At 30.0% G+C, this 12,446-nt stretch overlaps 1 protein-coding gene across 1 annotated transcript; it reads left to right on the top strand.

The window, feature by feature from the left end:
- Positions 1–928: 928 nt before the first annotated feature.
- LOC107920113 (glutamate receptor 3.7) lies at positions 929–5,804 on the top strand. Its single transcript, XM_016849642.2, has 6 exons — positions 929–1,756; positions 2,208–3,553; positions 3,838–4,115; positions 4,227–4,258; positions 4,693–5,099; positions 5,188–5,804. The coding sequence occupies exons 1-6, from the start codon at positions 1,498–1,500 to the stop codon at positions 5,629–5,631; spliced, it is 2,766 nt and encodes a 921-aa protein (XP_016705131.1). The 5' UTR covers positions 929–1,497; the 3' UTR covers positions 5,632–5,804.
- Positions 5,805–12,446: the final 6,642 nt, after the last annotated feature.

Below are 12,446 nucleotides of genomic sequence, written 5' to 3'. Positions count from 1 at the left end.
CCACAACACCCCTAATACTCGATGCTCATAAAAACACTCAATAAACCATGAACCATCAAGATAAAATAATAATAATAATAAACATCATCAACAAAAAAAAAAGAAACAAGAACTCAATTTGGCTTGGTTTGGGTTCATCTCTTGGTGATCTCACATGCTGACCAGGGGAGGAAAAGGAGGCCTAGAAATGTTAGTGGTCGGAAAAGACGACCTGAACGATGGTGCAACCATCCAAGAAGTAGCAACAATTGGCAGCTCTGACAACGCAATAGTGGACAACAACTAGGGTTTTTTGGAAAACGAAAAAGGAAAGAAAAGAAGAGAAGAGGGAAAAAAAATAGAGGAAGTGAAAGAATAAGTAGAGAGGAGACCGCCGGTGTTGCCAGTGGTCGGTGAGGGTGAATTGAAGATGTTGAAGCATCGTGTTTGGTGGTTCATGGGAGTTCGGGGTGTGTATTGTGGAGAGTGAAACTTGATAGAATTTATTGTTTTTTTTTAATATTTAAGATGGTAAATATTGGAGAATTAAATTTATTATATGGATAATATAAAATTTTATATATTTTTCGACCCTCAATTAAGAGTAAGTAAAGAAAGTAATTAAAATATTTAATTTTAAAAAATTAACTTATTAAATGAAAAATTAATTATACTTACCCTTTCCAATTGGATCCTCATTTAAAAAAATACTTTTAGTAGTTAGAGCAAAATATTTTTTAAGCTGATAGGTGGGATTTAAAACATTATTTATGAAAAATTAAAACAAAAAAAAATTAGAATTAGATTCTATGATTCCAAGCGTGTGAATCACGCACCTTTGTGCACGTAGAAACGAAACTTTCTTATTCTTTCATTAAAAAATAATGTACACTGGTGCATGCAATGCAAGTAGTACTAATAAATGATAAATCTATCTCTTTCCTAAATAAAGTCTTAATTTCTTTTTCTTTGAACTTTTTTTCTGAGCCAAGGAAAATTAGCAGTTCATTCATTGAATTTATTGTCTACCAATTATTCAAAGAAAAGTATAGTAATCTGTTTTGCTCCATTGGAAAAGACCAAATGCCTCTAAGAAGTTCAATTACCAGATGCCTTACGTCACTGTTTGTTTTAAACATGACTTCCACAAGTTCCAAATTCCATGTCTAAATCACATTTTTCTTACTTCCAATTTACTACTTTGCAACCATTGAATTTTAGTACTACTTTAGCTAGCTTTAACGCTCTTGACTCTTCCGTTCCAAACTCCCAAGTTTTTTTTCTTAATTATTATTTAAGTGTGAATTTTATTTTGCCGGTTGAGGTTGAGTTCTCTTATTGATTTTATAATCTAGGTATTAGTAAAAAAATTCATGCTTGGCTTTCTGTTATTAAGATTTTTTAACCCCAAGAATTCCTGACTGTAGACAAAGGCCAACTCTTTAAACAGATTAAGGGCAAAAAAGGGGGAGAGAGGCTCATTTTCATTCAAGTTGTTGGTTTTGATAGCTTTCAACAATGAAAAATCTTGGGTTTTCTTGGTTTTTTTGTTTGATGATATGGGTGACCCTTAATTGTCTTGTGGGTTGTCAGAAGCCTGGTGCTGTAAATGTTGGTGCTGTTTTCACTTTTGATTCTGTTATTGGTAGAGTTGCAAAGGCAGCAATGAAAGCTGCAATCTCTGATATCAATGCTACTCCCACTATTCTGAATGGAACTCGTCTTAATTTGATTGAGGCTGATGCTAATTGCAATGCCTTCTTGGGATCTATTGAAGGTAACTTGAATTCTGGTCTTTCATTCTTCCTTTTTTGCTGCTTAGAACTGTTATAATACATGGTTAATTTTAGCAGGCTTTGTTTTTTTTTTTTAATCACAATTTTAGTGAATATTTTGGATGGTGGGAAAAGTTATGATGTCTAATTCAGTTTTACTGTATATCTTCCTCCTTATGCTCTCTGTTCTAGGTTAACATGAATTTGTTTCTAGCTTTCCTTCAATTATATTCTAGCTTGATCATAATGAAATTGCTAAGCTTTTTAATCCTTCAATGAGCTCAGAAAGATGTCATATCTCTCTTGATCTTATGCTTTCTATGTGGTGTGATTTCCATATCTGGCAAAACGTCCCTCTGAGTCATGATATTCCTTCAAAAATTTTACTGCTAAGAATATTAAACAAAAACTAAAGTTGTTCTAAAACAGATTGAATCTTTGTTTTTTTGTCAGCTTATCAAGTAATTGAAAAAGAGGTGGTGGCTTTTATTGGTCCACAGTCATCTTCAATTGCTCATATGATTTCTGAAATTGCCAATGGTCTTCAAGTTCCACTTGTTTCATATGCCGCCACCGATCCAAGTCTCTCTGCTAAGCAATTTCCATTCTTTGTCCGAACTGTGCAGAGCGATTCCTACCAAATGAATGCTATGGCTTCTTTAGTTGATTTTTATGGATGGAAAGAGGTCATTGCTATCTATGTGGATAATGATTATGGGAGGAATGGGATATCTGCCCTAAATGATGAACTCAATAGGAGAATGGCAAAAGCTGTCTATAAATTGCCCTTGCCTGTACGTTTTACACAACATGACATCGTAACTGTTCTCAATCAATCTAGATTGCTAGGTCCTCGTGTTTATATTGTTCATGTTGACCCAGACCCTGGATTAAGAATTTTTGCCACTGCTGAAAAGCTTCAGATGATGAGCAGTAACTATGTGTGGTTTGCAACAGATTGGCTTTCTGCTACCATAGATTCATTTGCTCCCATGAATGGAACTGCTCTTAGTGTGCTTCAAGGGGTAGTTGGACTTCGCCAACATATTCCAGAGTCGAACCAAACGAAGGATTTTATATCTCGATGGAGAAAGATGCAGCAGCAAGGGTTGGTAAAATCAGAGTTGAATACCTATGGCCTTTGTGCTTATGACACGGTTTGGACAGTTGCACACTCAATCGACAAGTTCATAAATGATGGCAACAATTTCACATTTTCATTAAGTGTTAAGCTAAATGATTCAAAAACAACTCAAATGCATTTGGAGAAGCTTAAAGTTTTCGATGGTGGTGCTATACTACTAGATAATATATTGAACACAAGCTTCTCTGGTTTAACAGGTCCAGTTCGTTTTAATTCAGATCGAAACATTATAACTTCTGGTTATGATGTCATCAATATTGACAAGATGGCTGTTCATATCGTTGGTTTCTGGTCTAACACCTTTGGTTTCTCAGTTTCTCCCCCAGAAACCCTTCAAGGGACAAAAAATAGGCATTCTGAGATAGAACAGAAGATTGGCAAAGTTGCTTGGCCTGGTGGAAAGACCAAAGCACCTCGCGGCTGGGTGATTGCAGATGATGAACATCCGTTGAGAATCGGAGTGCCTTATAGAGCCAGTTTCGTTGATTTTGTTACAAAACTGAATGGTAGCCATAAAATTGCAGGATACTGTATCGATGTGTTCACTGAAGCACTGAAATTTGTCCCGTACAATGTTCCTTACAAATTTGAGCTTTTTGGGGATGGTCAGTCCAATCCTAATTATGGTCAGCTCGTACAGAGGGTTGCAGATGATGTAAGTATGACCTTGATTTACCTAATTCCTTCACACCAAAATGTCATAAATCCATAGGGGCAAACATCTCTTTTTATTTTACTTTATTTTATCACGTGCTCTAGATGTTTCTTTCATGACAAAAGACGAGGGACAACTAATCAGTTGCATGGTTAAACCTTAGTCCAATAAGTGATAAATAGCATGATTCCACACAAATCTAAAGGTCTTGCACTGTGCAGAGGTATGTTTGTTTATAGATAGAGCTTGTACATCGTAATCAATTTGTAAAATTATGGTACCAGGTGTTTGATGCAGCTGTTGGGGACATTGCAATTGTGAAGAACCGGACGAAAGTTGTGGATTTTTCTCAGCCTTATATAACTACCGGTCTTGTCATAGTAGCTCCAATTCACAATACAAAATCAAGTGCTTGGGTATTTCTAAAACCTTTTACGGCAGACATGTGGTGTATGACTGCAGGTGGTTTTTTCATAATTGCTTTTGTTATTTGGATTCTCGAGCATCGAGTCAACGATGCTTTTCGTGGTCCTCCTAGGAGGCAACTTGTGACTATGTTTATGTAAGTTATTGCTATGTTTCAGAGAATTATAGCTAATATCTTCTCACTTTGGGCACTCAACAAGCCCATGCCTGCCTAATTCTAATATCTTCCATTCATTTACTATTGCAGGTTCAGCTTCTCAACGCTGTTTAAGACAAACCGTAAGGAAACATTGGCTCACTAGCTTATTTCATTTGAGAAATTTTTTTCATTGTTTAAGCTTCAACCATTTGGCAGATGTGATGTTAGCCTTAGGCTACTTTTGATGTCCTCGATTGCTGATATTTTCATCAAAGTCCAAACATGTTCCCTCTTTAGGTCTTATGAAATTTACAAACCGTGAATTGCAGTTCCAGTTCAATCTGGGCTGTACTATCTTTGTCTGATATGAACCTATCTCAGTACTACATTGAGCCTTTTTGGTTTCACGGATCACTGATCAGGCTAATTGGTTGGATCCAGACACATTATCTTTTTTCTTTTTCAATAAAAACTTGTCAGAAAAAAAATGGGATTGACGTTTCTATCAAGTTTTTAAAATTTTTTATGATCCATGTTGATCTTCAATGTAACAATATTCATTTTAATGATGCAGAGGAAGTAACCGTAAGCACACTTGGGCGATTGGTAATGGTGGTATGGCTTTTCCTATTGATGGTGATAACATCTAGTTATACAGCAAACTTGACTTCAATCCTTACAGTTCAGCAACTTTCGTCCCCTATTACTGGAGTTGAAAGCTTGATTGGTAACAGTTGGCCGATCGGTTACCAAGTTGGTTCATTTGCACATGGTTACCTATCTGATAACCTTAACATCCAACGGTCACGGCTTGTTAAACTACACTCCCCGGAAGAGTACGAAACTGCTCTACGACTAGGGCCAGATAATGGAGGGGTAGCAGCCATTGTCGACGAACTTTCTTATGTTGAATTATTTCTGTCAAAGCGAACCGATTTCGGGATTATTGGTCAACCATTTACAAAGAGTGGATGGGGATTTGTATGTACTCTTCTACGTACATGAAAATGCATTCATACACGTATGGTTGGAATGCTAACTTCATATTATGTTAACTTCATTGTATCAGGCTTTCCAGAGAGATTCCCCACTTGCTGTTGACATGTCGACCGCAATCTTGAAACTTTCTGAGACTGGAAAGCTTCAGGAAATCCATGCTAAGTGGTTCTGTAAGATGGGTTGTCCGGGAGAGAGGAGGGGGAAATCTGAACCGAACCAACTTCACTTAGTCAGCTTCTGGGGCTTATATCTTTTATGCGGTTTGATCACTCTCGTGGCACTTCTGATATTTATTCTACGAATGGTTCGCCAATATGCTCGATACAGGCGAAGGCAAATGAAACTTTGTCGCCCTTCATCCTCGGTTCAAACTACTACACGTTGCTCTCAGGTCCTTTTTAACTTTTTCGACTTCATCGACGAGAAAGAGGAAGCTATCAAGAAAATGTTTATGCAGTGCGAGAATAATCCAGTTCCAGAAACTCCAACCAGCACAACCAGCACAGCAACTTGAAGCATTTTTGTTTTGTTAGGATATTGGGAGAAAATATATTATTAGCATTTAGTGCTTAACCCATAAATCTGTTTATGTATACCAATCTACTCGTACAACATGTTTAGGATCTGTGATGCTTGTAAATATCTCTTATATATTAAAACTGTAATAAGATTCCAGATGTTTCCAAATTAACTTGCAATTCTTAAAAGCGAATCAGTCATATTTCCATGCAGGAAAAGTAAGACAGGCACATCAACCAGGCCACGATAATTGAAATGACACATTATTTCCTCAACTTGTATGTAACTCCACATATCTTTCTCTCTATGATAATATCTTAAATTTTAATCCACCTGGCTAAAATATTTATTTAACAATAACTTGTATATAAATTTTATTAAATATCTGTTTAATCTTTAAATATTGTTGAATCACACACTTATTAACTACTTTGAAAGTTACGACTTGAGTGGAAATATTAAGTTGCAATGGTCACTTTGGTTGTTATTGCGATAAATAAGTTGAACAAAGTAAATAATAAATATCACGATTTGTTTACGCAGTCCAGTTTTTCTATATCTGTGAAGCTTAGCTCAACTAAGTAATTACAATATCTTTAAACCACAATACAACAAATGAATCAAGTTTATCTTTAATCCACAATAAAAACAAGTGAAGTCTTCTCACTCTCTAAGTAAAGACCTCACATTTGTACTTAAGTACTAAAACACTCATCCGTAAATTCTCCTCCTTAGAATTTATGTTGTAAACACAAACTATTTACTCTCAAATACACTTAAAAAAATATGCACCTCAATTAATAATAAAGTGCTCTCTATGCCTTCTTACAAAAACCTCTACAATTCTCTCTCTATATAGAAGTTTTCGAGACTCGCTATTATACTAGAAACCAATTATAAAATTCCTTAACAATATCTACTACAGAATAAAAAAAAAGCAATAAACTAATAAAAATGAATGTAAAGTAGACTGTTGGAGATTCATTTCTTCAATGGTATCTTTAATGTGCTCTCAATTCGAAATTTACCTCAACAAATATATTATTTTAGTTGTTTTCATTTGAAGATTATATGAAATTATGAAACTACAAAAACACTAATATTAGTTGAAATAATAAAATAATTTATAATAAAAAATAGAAGCATAGATTTCAATCCAAGCCGGAACAAACGGTTTACTCACCTTTTCCAAAGACAAATTCTGAAATTCGGTATTGACACTAGCAAATTTCTTTTCAACTTTATCTCAAACATTGACATGTATTTCACCTATAAAACCTATCTTATTATTGTATGAATTTGTTTCACAATTCAATTTACTCCAATTGGATTTAAAAAAGTACTAAAAACCCAAATAAATTTGAGAAAATATTTAAAAAATCATTTAAAATACATACTTCTATTTTTAGTACTTTCCCAAGTTACATGATAAATGGTTAGACAAACAACAATAAGGTTATTATGTTTGGAAAGTCACCTAATACTTAAATTTGAGTGTAATCGTTTACTAATTACATAATGTAACATGTTTGGATAATAATTATAATTAGTGAGTCTCACTGAATTGAATGTAATTGGAGCACCTCAATTACATAATTTTTAGGGGAGGGTGAGAGTTAAGAGTAACTACACAATTAATTAAACCCAAATCCGATTTTGAAAAATAATTATTTTTGTACAAGTTATAAAAATTATATTATAAGCATAAAAACGTATAAATGTTTTGGATGATTATGAAAGAAAATTCTTATATTAAAAATCCTAAAAATTTCTGGCCAAAATATTTATTATAAAAAATAATTTACATGTTATAAAAATATTATAATATATTTATTTATAAAAAGTTATGGTCAAGTATGGACATAACTTATTTATATGTTCGTGTTATATATTATGAAAATAATATACTTATTCATAAAAAGATATTGTTATAATTTTATTATCATAATTTATTTATAAAAAAAATTCTAAAGTTATAAAAACAATTATATTGTTTATAAGAAGTGTTATGAAAGTTTTGGATAATTTATAAATTTTTTTATAAAGATTATATATTATAATCTTTATATTAATTTTTACTTAACTTACATATTATAAAAAAAATTTTAACCTAACATAAGTATTTCTCCAAATTAAGTTTTTATAATTAAAGCTATAAACTATTTGGAACGTGAACTCAAATATTATAAGCTCGATACTAATTATGTAAATAAAAATATTTCATTGCATCATATCGTGGGATATGATATCATTTAAGAGAATAGTGTTAGACACAAGTACCATAGACAGCTTGCAAACTCTATATTTCATAACTTTAATCATAGGATGAATTGAGACAATCCATACTTTGGAGAGTAATGGAAGAAGGAGATTTTGATAATATTAATGATGCGAGTTCAAATTTAGATGATGATGAATGACCAATATATGATGATAAGGAGCATATGTTAAATATTAAGAGGAATAATCCAACAGATATGCTCTAGAAGATTAGATAAAATTGTATATAATGTTTATTTTTATTGCAATTTTTATTAGTAATCATATTGCCAACTACTTTTTTAGACTAACATAATATGTATATGATGATTTGATTTTTTAATATTTGTTACTTGTTTAGAAATTATTTTTATCATACTAATAAGTTTTTATAGTAATTAATATTTTTAAAATTTTAAATTAGGCAACAGTGTAATTACAATTTGTACTACTAAATATGACATAGGGAATTACAATATAGTTTTACTTTATCAGCAAAACAGGTTTAAGGAATTACAATTTTTTGTCATAAATCTAAAGTATAATTATTATGGTAGTAATTACACTTCCATTCAATTATTTTGTGTTGTCCAAACATACCCTAAATAATATAGTAATAAATAAGTTTTTTCTATATTTTCATTTTTTTATATAAATTTTATAAAAACCATAAGCTTAAGCCATTAAAAATTTTAAATCATTTTAACTTTTTCAACCAAAAACTTTATTATTATTATAATCTAAAATGCATATTTGTATTCTAAAAAATTACTAATATATGGTGGAAGAGTATTCATTGATAGACGTGGAATTGGGGCCTAGTTCATAAATTTTCTGTCGTAAATTTTCTAGTCCGGTAACAGTATTAAATTCTCAGTCACCAAACAGAAAAATAAAGAGGAATGGAACAAATACACACCATCGCTTTCGAAATGACTCATCTTCGCTTTGAATGAATACGAAAGCGACGGAAGAAAGAAAATGTATTTAAACTGTTTATGTAAGTCTTCTTTCTGTAATTTATTTATTTTATGACAATAATTAATATTTTTTCATTTTCATGAAAATTAATTTTTTAAAACACTAATAATTAATGTTCAACTTTTCACCTTTCATCTCTCTTAACTCTTCACGTTTTATTTTTTTATAACCATTTTCCTATTTATGTATTAGAAAATGAGGAGTCTAATCTCCCCATATATATATACTATTTGTAAGGATGATAGAAAAGAAGAGAAATGCAATAAAAATATCTCTTATTCTCATTTATTATTTTTGTGTTCTTTGCATTATTATTACTATTTTATAATACGTTATCAGCACAATTTTATTCAAGAGTGATAGGCCCTTAGTTTAAGTCAAAATTTTGTTGGGCTCCAAGTATTGAAATTTAATTGTTTGGTTAAAAAAATCGAGAGTGATTGTTGGAGATTTGCTTGAGGATAATCACATTCTCTTCGCTACAAAGAATGCTTAGAGTCTCTACTTCTCATCCACAATTACCTAAGTAAGTCTAATATTTTTTTTAAAATTTAATTTGATTTCTTTTAAGAAGTTTAATTTATATAATTCTCTATTTGCATCTCTATAAATTTATAAATCCCTTCTCAAGTTTATTTGTTGTGCTTTCTATGTGGACATATATATATTTGTTTTTTTTTATAGAATTTATTGATTTAGTTTTAATTTGATTAAATTATATGATTGTTCTTATCTATTCTTGTCTATTGTAAATGTGTATTATATGCAATGATTAGTTTAGACTTCAAATCTATACATGCTTGAGAACTGTATAATGATATTAATCATTAATTTTTGTAAGAAAACACGTAAAAGATTCTTTAAAATTATGGATTAGTTTTCCAAATAACCCTTCAAAAAGAATAAAAATATTTATGTGATACTCAAAGATCATTTGACACATGCATATTGGTTGAATATTTTGCTAAGGTTTGATTAAAAAGAAAAAAAGGAACAATACACATTTAATTTATTACAATGATATTGAAGTAAATTTGCAAACAATGATGAATTTATTGGCTTTGTTAACAAATTATATTGTTTATTCTTTCCTAAAAGTGAATGGAACTTATTGTTGTTATTGACAAATAGATAAGTGGAAGATGGATAGTTCAAAATGTTGCTAAATATTTATTCCTGAAATAAAATGATCTATTGTTTATACTAACTAATTATTATTTGGAGCGAGTAACATCTTATGATCTCATTAGCAAAAAATATGAGATAAGTTTACATTATTTTCTGAAATATTATTTCTTATACATTCCTTGAAGTGAATGTTTACAATAAATATAATAAATTTTATGATCACTTTTTATCATGGAATTCAATTTGGATATTTGAAAATTTCGACATATTTCCTGAAGTGAATATTGTATATACTTTTATAAAAATTATATTTCTTTTATTGAAATAATGACATTATGGACCTCTCATTGGTTTAGACATTTCTAGAAATAAATGTCATAATGTTACTTATATGTGGATACTAAATAAAATGAATGATAGTGAAATTATCAATTATCACAGTTTATATTGACATTATAATTCTAATAGTTGTGAAGAAGTATAAGAATAAAAAAAAGAGAGGATGATACTAATAAATATTATGATAAATATGGAAGCATTGTGTACATGCATTTAGCATGTCTAAAACCTTAATTTTTGCAAAGTCTTATAAAGAAAAAGAGATGCTCCGTAATGTATTATAATAAAATTTGAATTGAAATTATGTTATAAGAGGTGGATGTTAGAAAATTTTAATTTTAAACCTCTATAGTTGTAGCTTTAATATCTTATTGTGACCTTATAATATTTTGTATTTTATTGTGTTATGGTATATAAAACAATTTATCTAACTGCATGCTTCTTAAAGTGATTGATTAGTAACATTAACTTATTATTTGCTATGTTTAATAGATGTTTTTGTAATACTCGATTTTAGTCTGGGCTCACAAAAAAATAATAAACCCAAAATAATAAAACAAAATATAAGTCCAATACAAAATTATATCATTTGGCCCGATCAGAATGACCCATTACTTGAAAAGGTTGAAGGTCCATCTACAAGCTTATGGAAACATAATCTTCAAGGATATGCAATCTTAGATATGATATGATTTTGTAATCTTAGAGATTTAATTTGTAGATACCCTTTAATCTTAGCCGTTGATGTAATAGATCTGTACCGTTGGATTTGGGGAGGCTCAGCTATAAATAGAGGCCTCTCACTTCATTGTAAAGGAGGAAAAATCAATAAAAAAAAGGGAGAACGATTGGCAGTTTTTTAAAGGTGGCTTACTCTTTTCTTTTCTTTTTTCGATTATTTTTTTACTTATTTACAATTTTAAAAAAGGGGAGAAGGTGATACCTCTGCGAATTTTATTTATTTATTTATTTATTTATTTAGCCCTAATAAAGTGACGCGTTTCAAATGATGGGGATACTTTCTCATTCGAGCCCTATGAGTTATTCGTGCCTTTTAATTGGGCCCTTCATTTTTTTTCCTTTAATTCTGTTTGGAGTTCAATTTAAATCCTTATTAATTCAATGTGCTTGATTTCTTACTCCACTATTTTTTTTAAAATATATATATTTAATTTTGAATCTAATACTATTTTAATGATTAAGCTTAGTATTTTCCATTTTATTTTACATTTTATATGTATTATGGCTATAAGTTTATTGAATTATATGTATATATTACCCTTTTTAAAAATTATAATGTATCATTATTTTGAAATTCAATATATATTGCTATTATTTCGATTTATCACACTTTTTTATATTTTAGGTAAATTCAACATGATTTGTATATATTCTTTGATATTCCTATTTTGTAATATATTTTCAAAATTCACTTTACATATTTATATGTCTTAAAGATTTATATGAAAATGTTTTTATACAATACTATTTTATATATACATATATAATTTGTAACAAATTATTTTTATTCTATATATTATTGATTTCATATTATTTTAGCTATTACCTTTAAATTCTCTCTTAAATAGGTTTATGTATTTTCTTTCGAATCCATTTATTATTTATCATTCATTAGTACGTATGTTTTATTTACGAATTATCGCTCCATGTTGTATATTATCATTTATCGCATTCTATTCGCTTAAAAGGCTATGTTCGATATCATTCAAGCATCAAAATCATTTTATTCAAAACTTTCCAAAATAAAGATAATACTCATATTTAGAATTTTCAAGAAAATTGAGCCCTAACGTATTGGGTTCCGATTTTCTTCATTAAATATGATAATCGAGAATTGCTCTTTGATCAAAATAAAAATGAAAAAGCTTGTTGTTGGGAATTTAATATGTTGTGTCCAAATGCATTGGATGTGACGTATTGATTTCTCGAGACAAATATTTTTTTACAATATATATATTAATAAAGGAAATATTTAATGTTTGGGATGTTGAGAAATTATGCCCTAACGTATCGGGCTGCGGTTTCATCATAAATCTTAAACACTTGAATATTCTTTTAAATTTTATCACACAAATCTTTTGG

The sequence above is a fragment of the Gossypium hirsutum genome, chromosome D13 (assembly GCF_007990345.1).
Source record: "Gossypium hirsutum isolate 1008001.06 chromosome D13, Gossypium_hirsutum_v2.1, whole genome shotgun sequence".
NCBI classification, from domain to species: Eukaryota; Viridiplantae; Streptophyta; class Magnoliopsida; order Malvales; family Malvaceae; genus Gossypium; species Gossypium hirsutum.
This window is presented reverse-complemented; position numbering and strand designations above follow the sequence as displayed.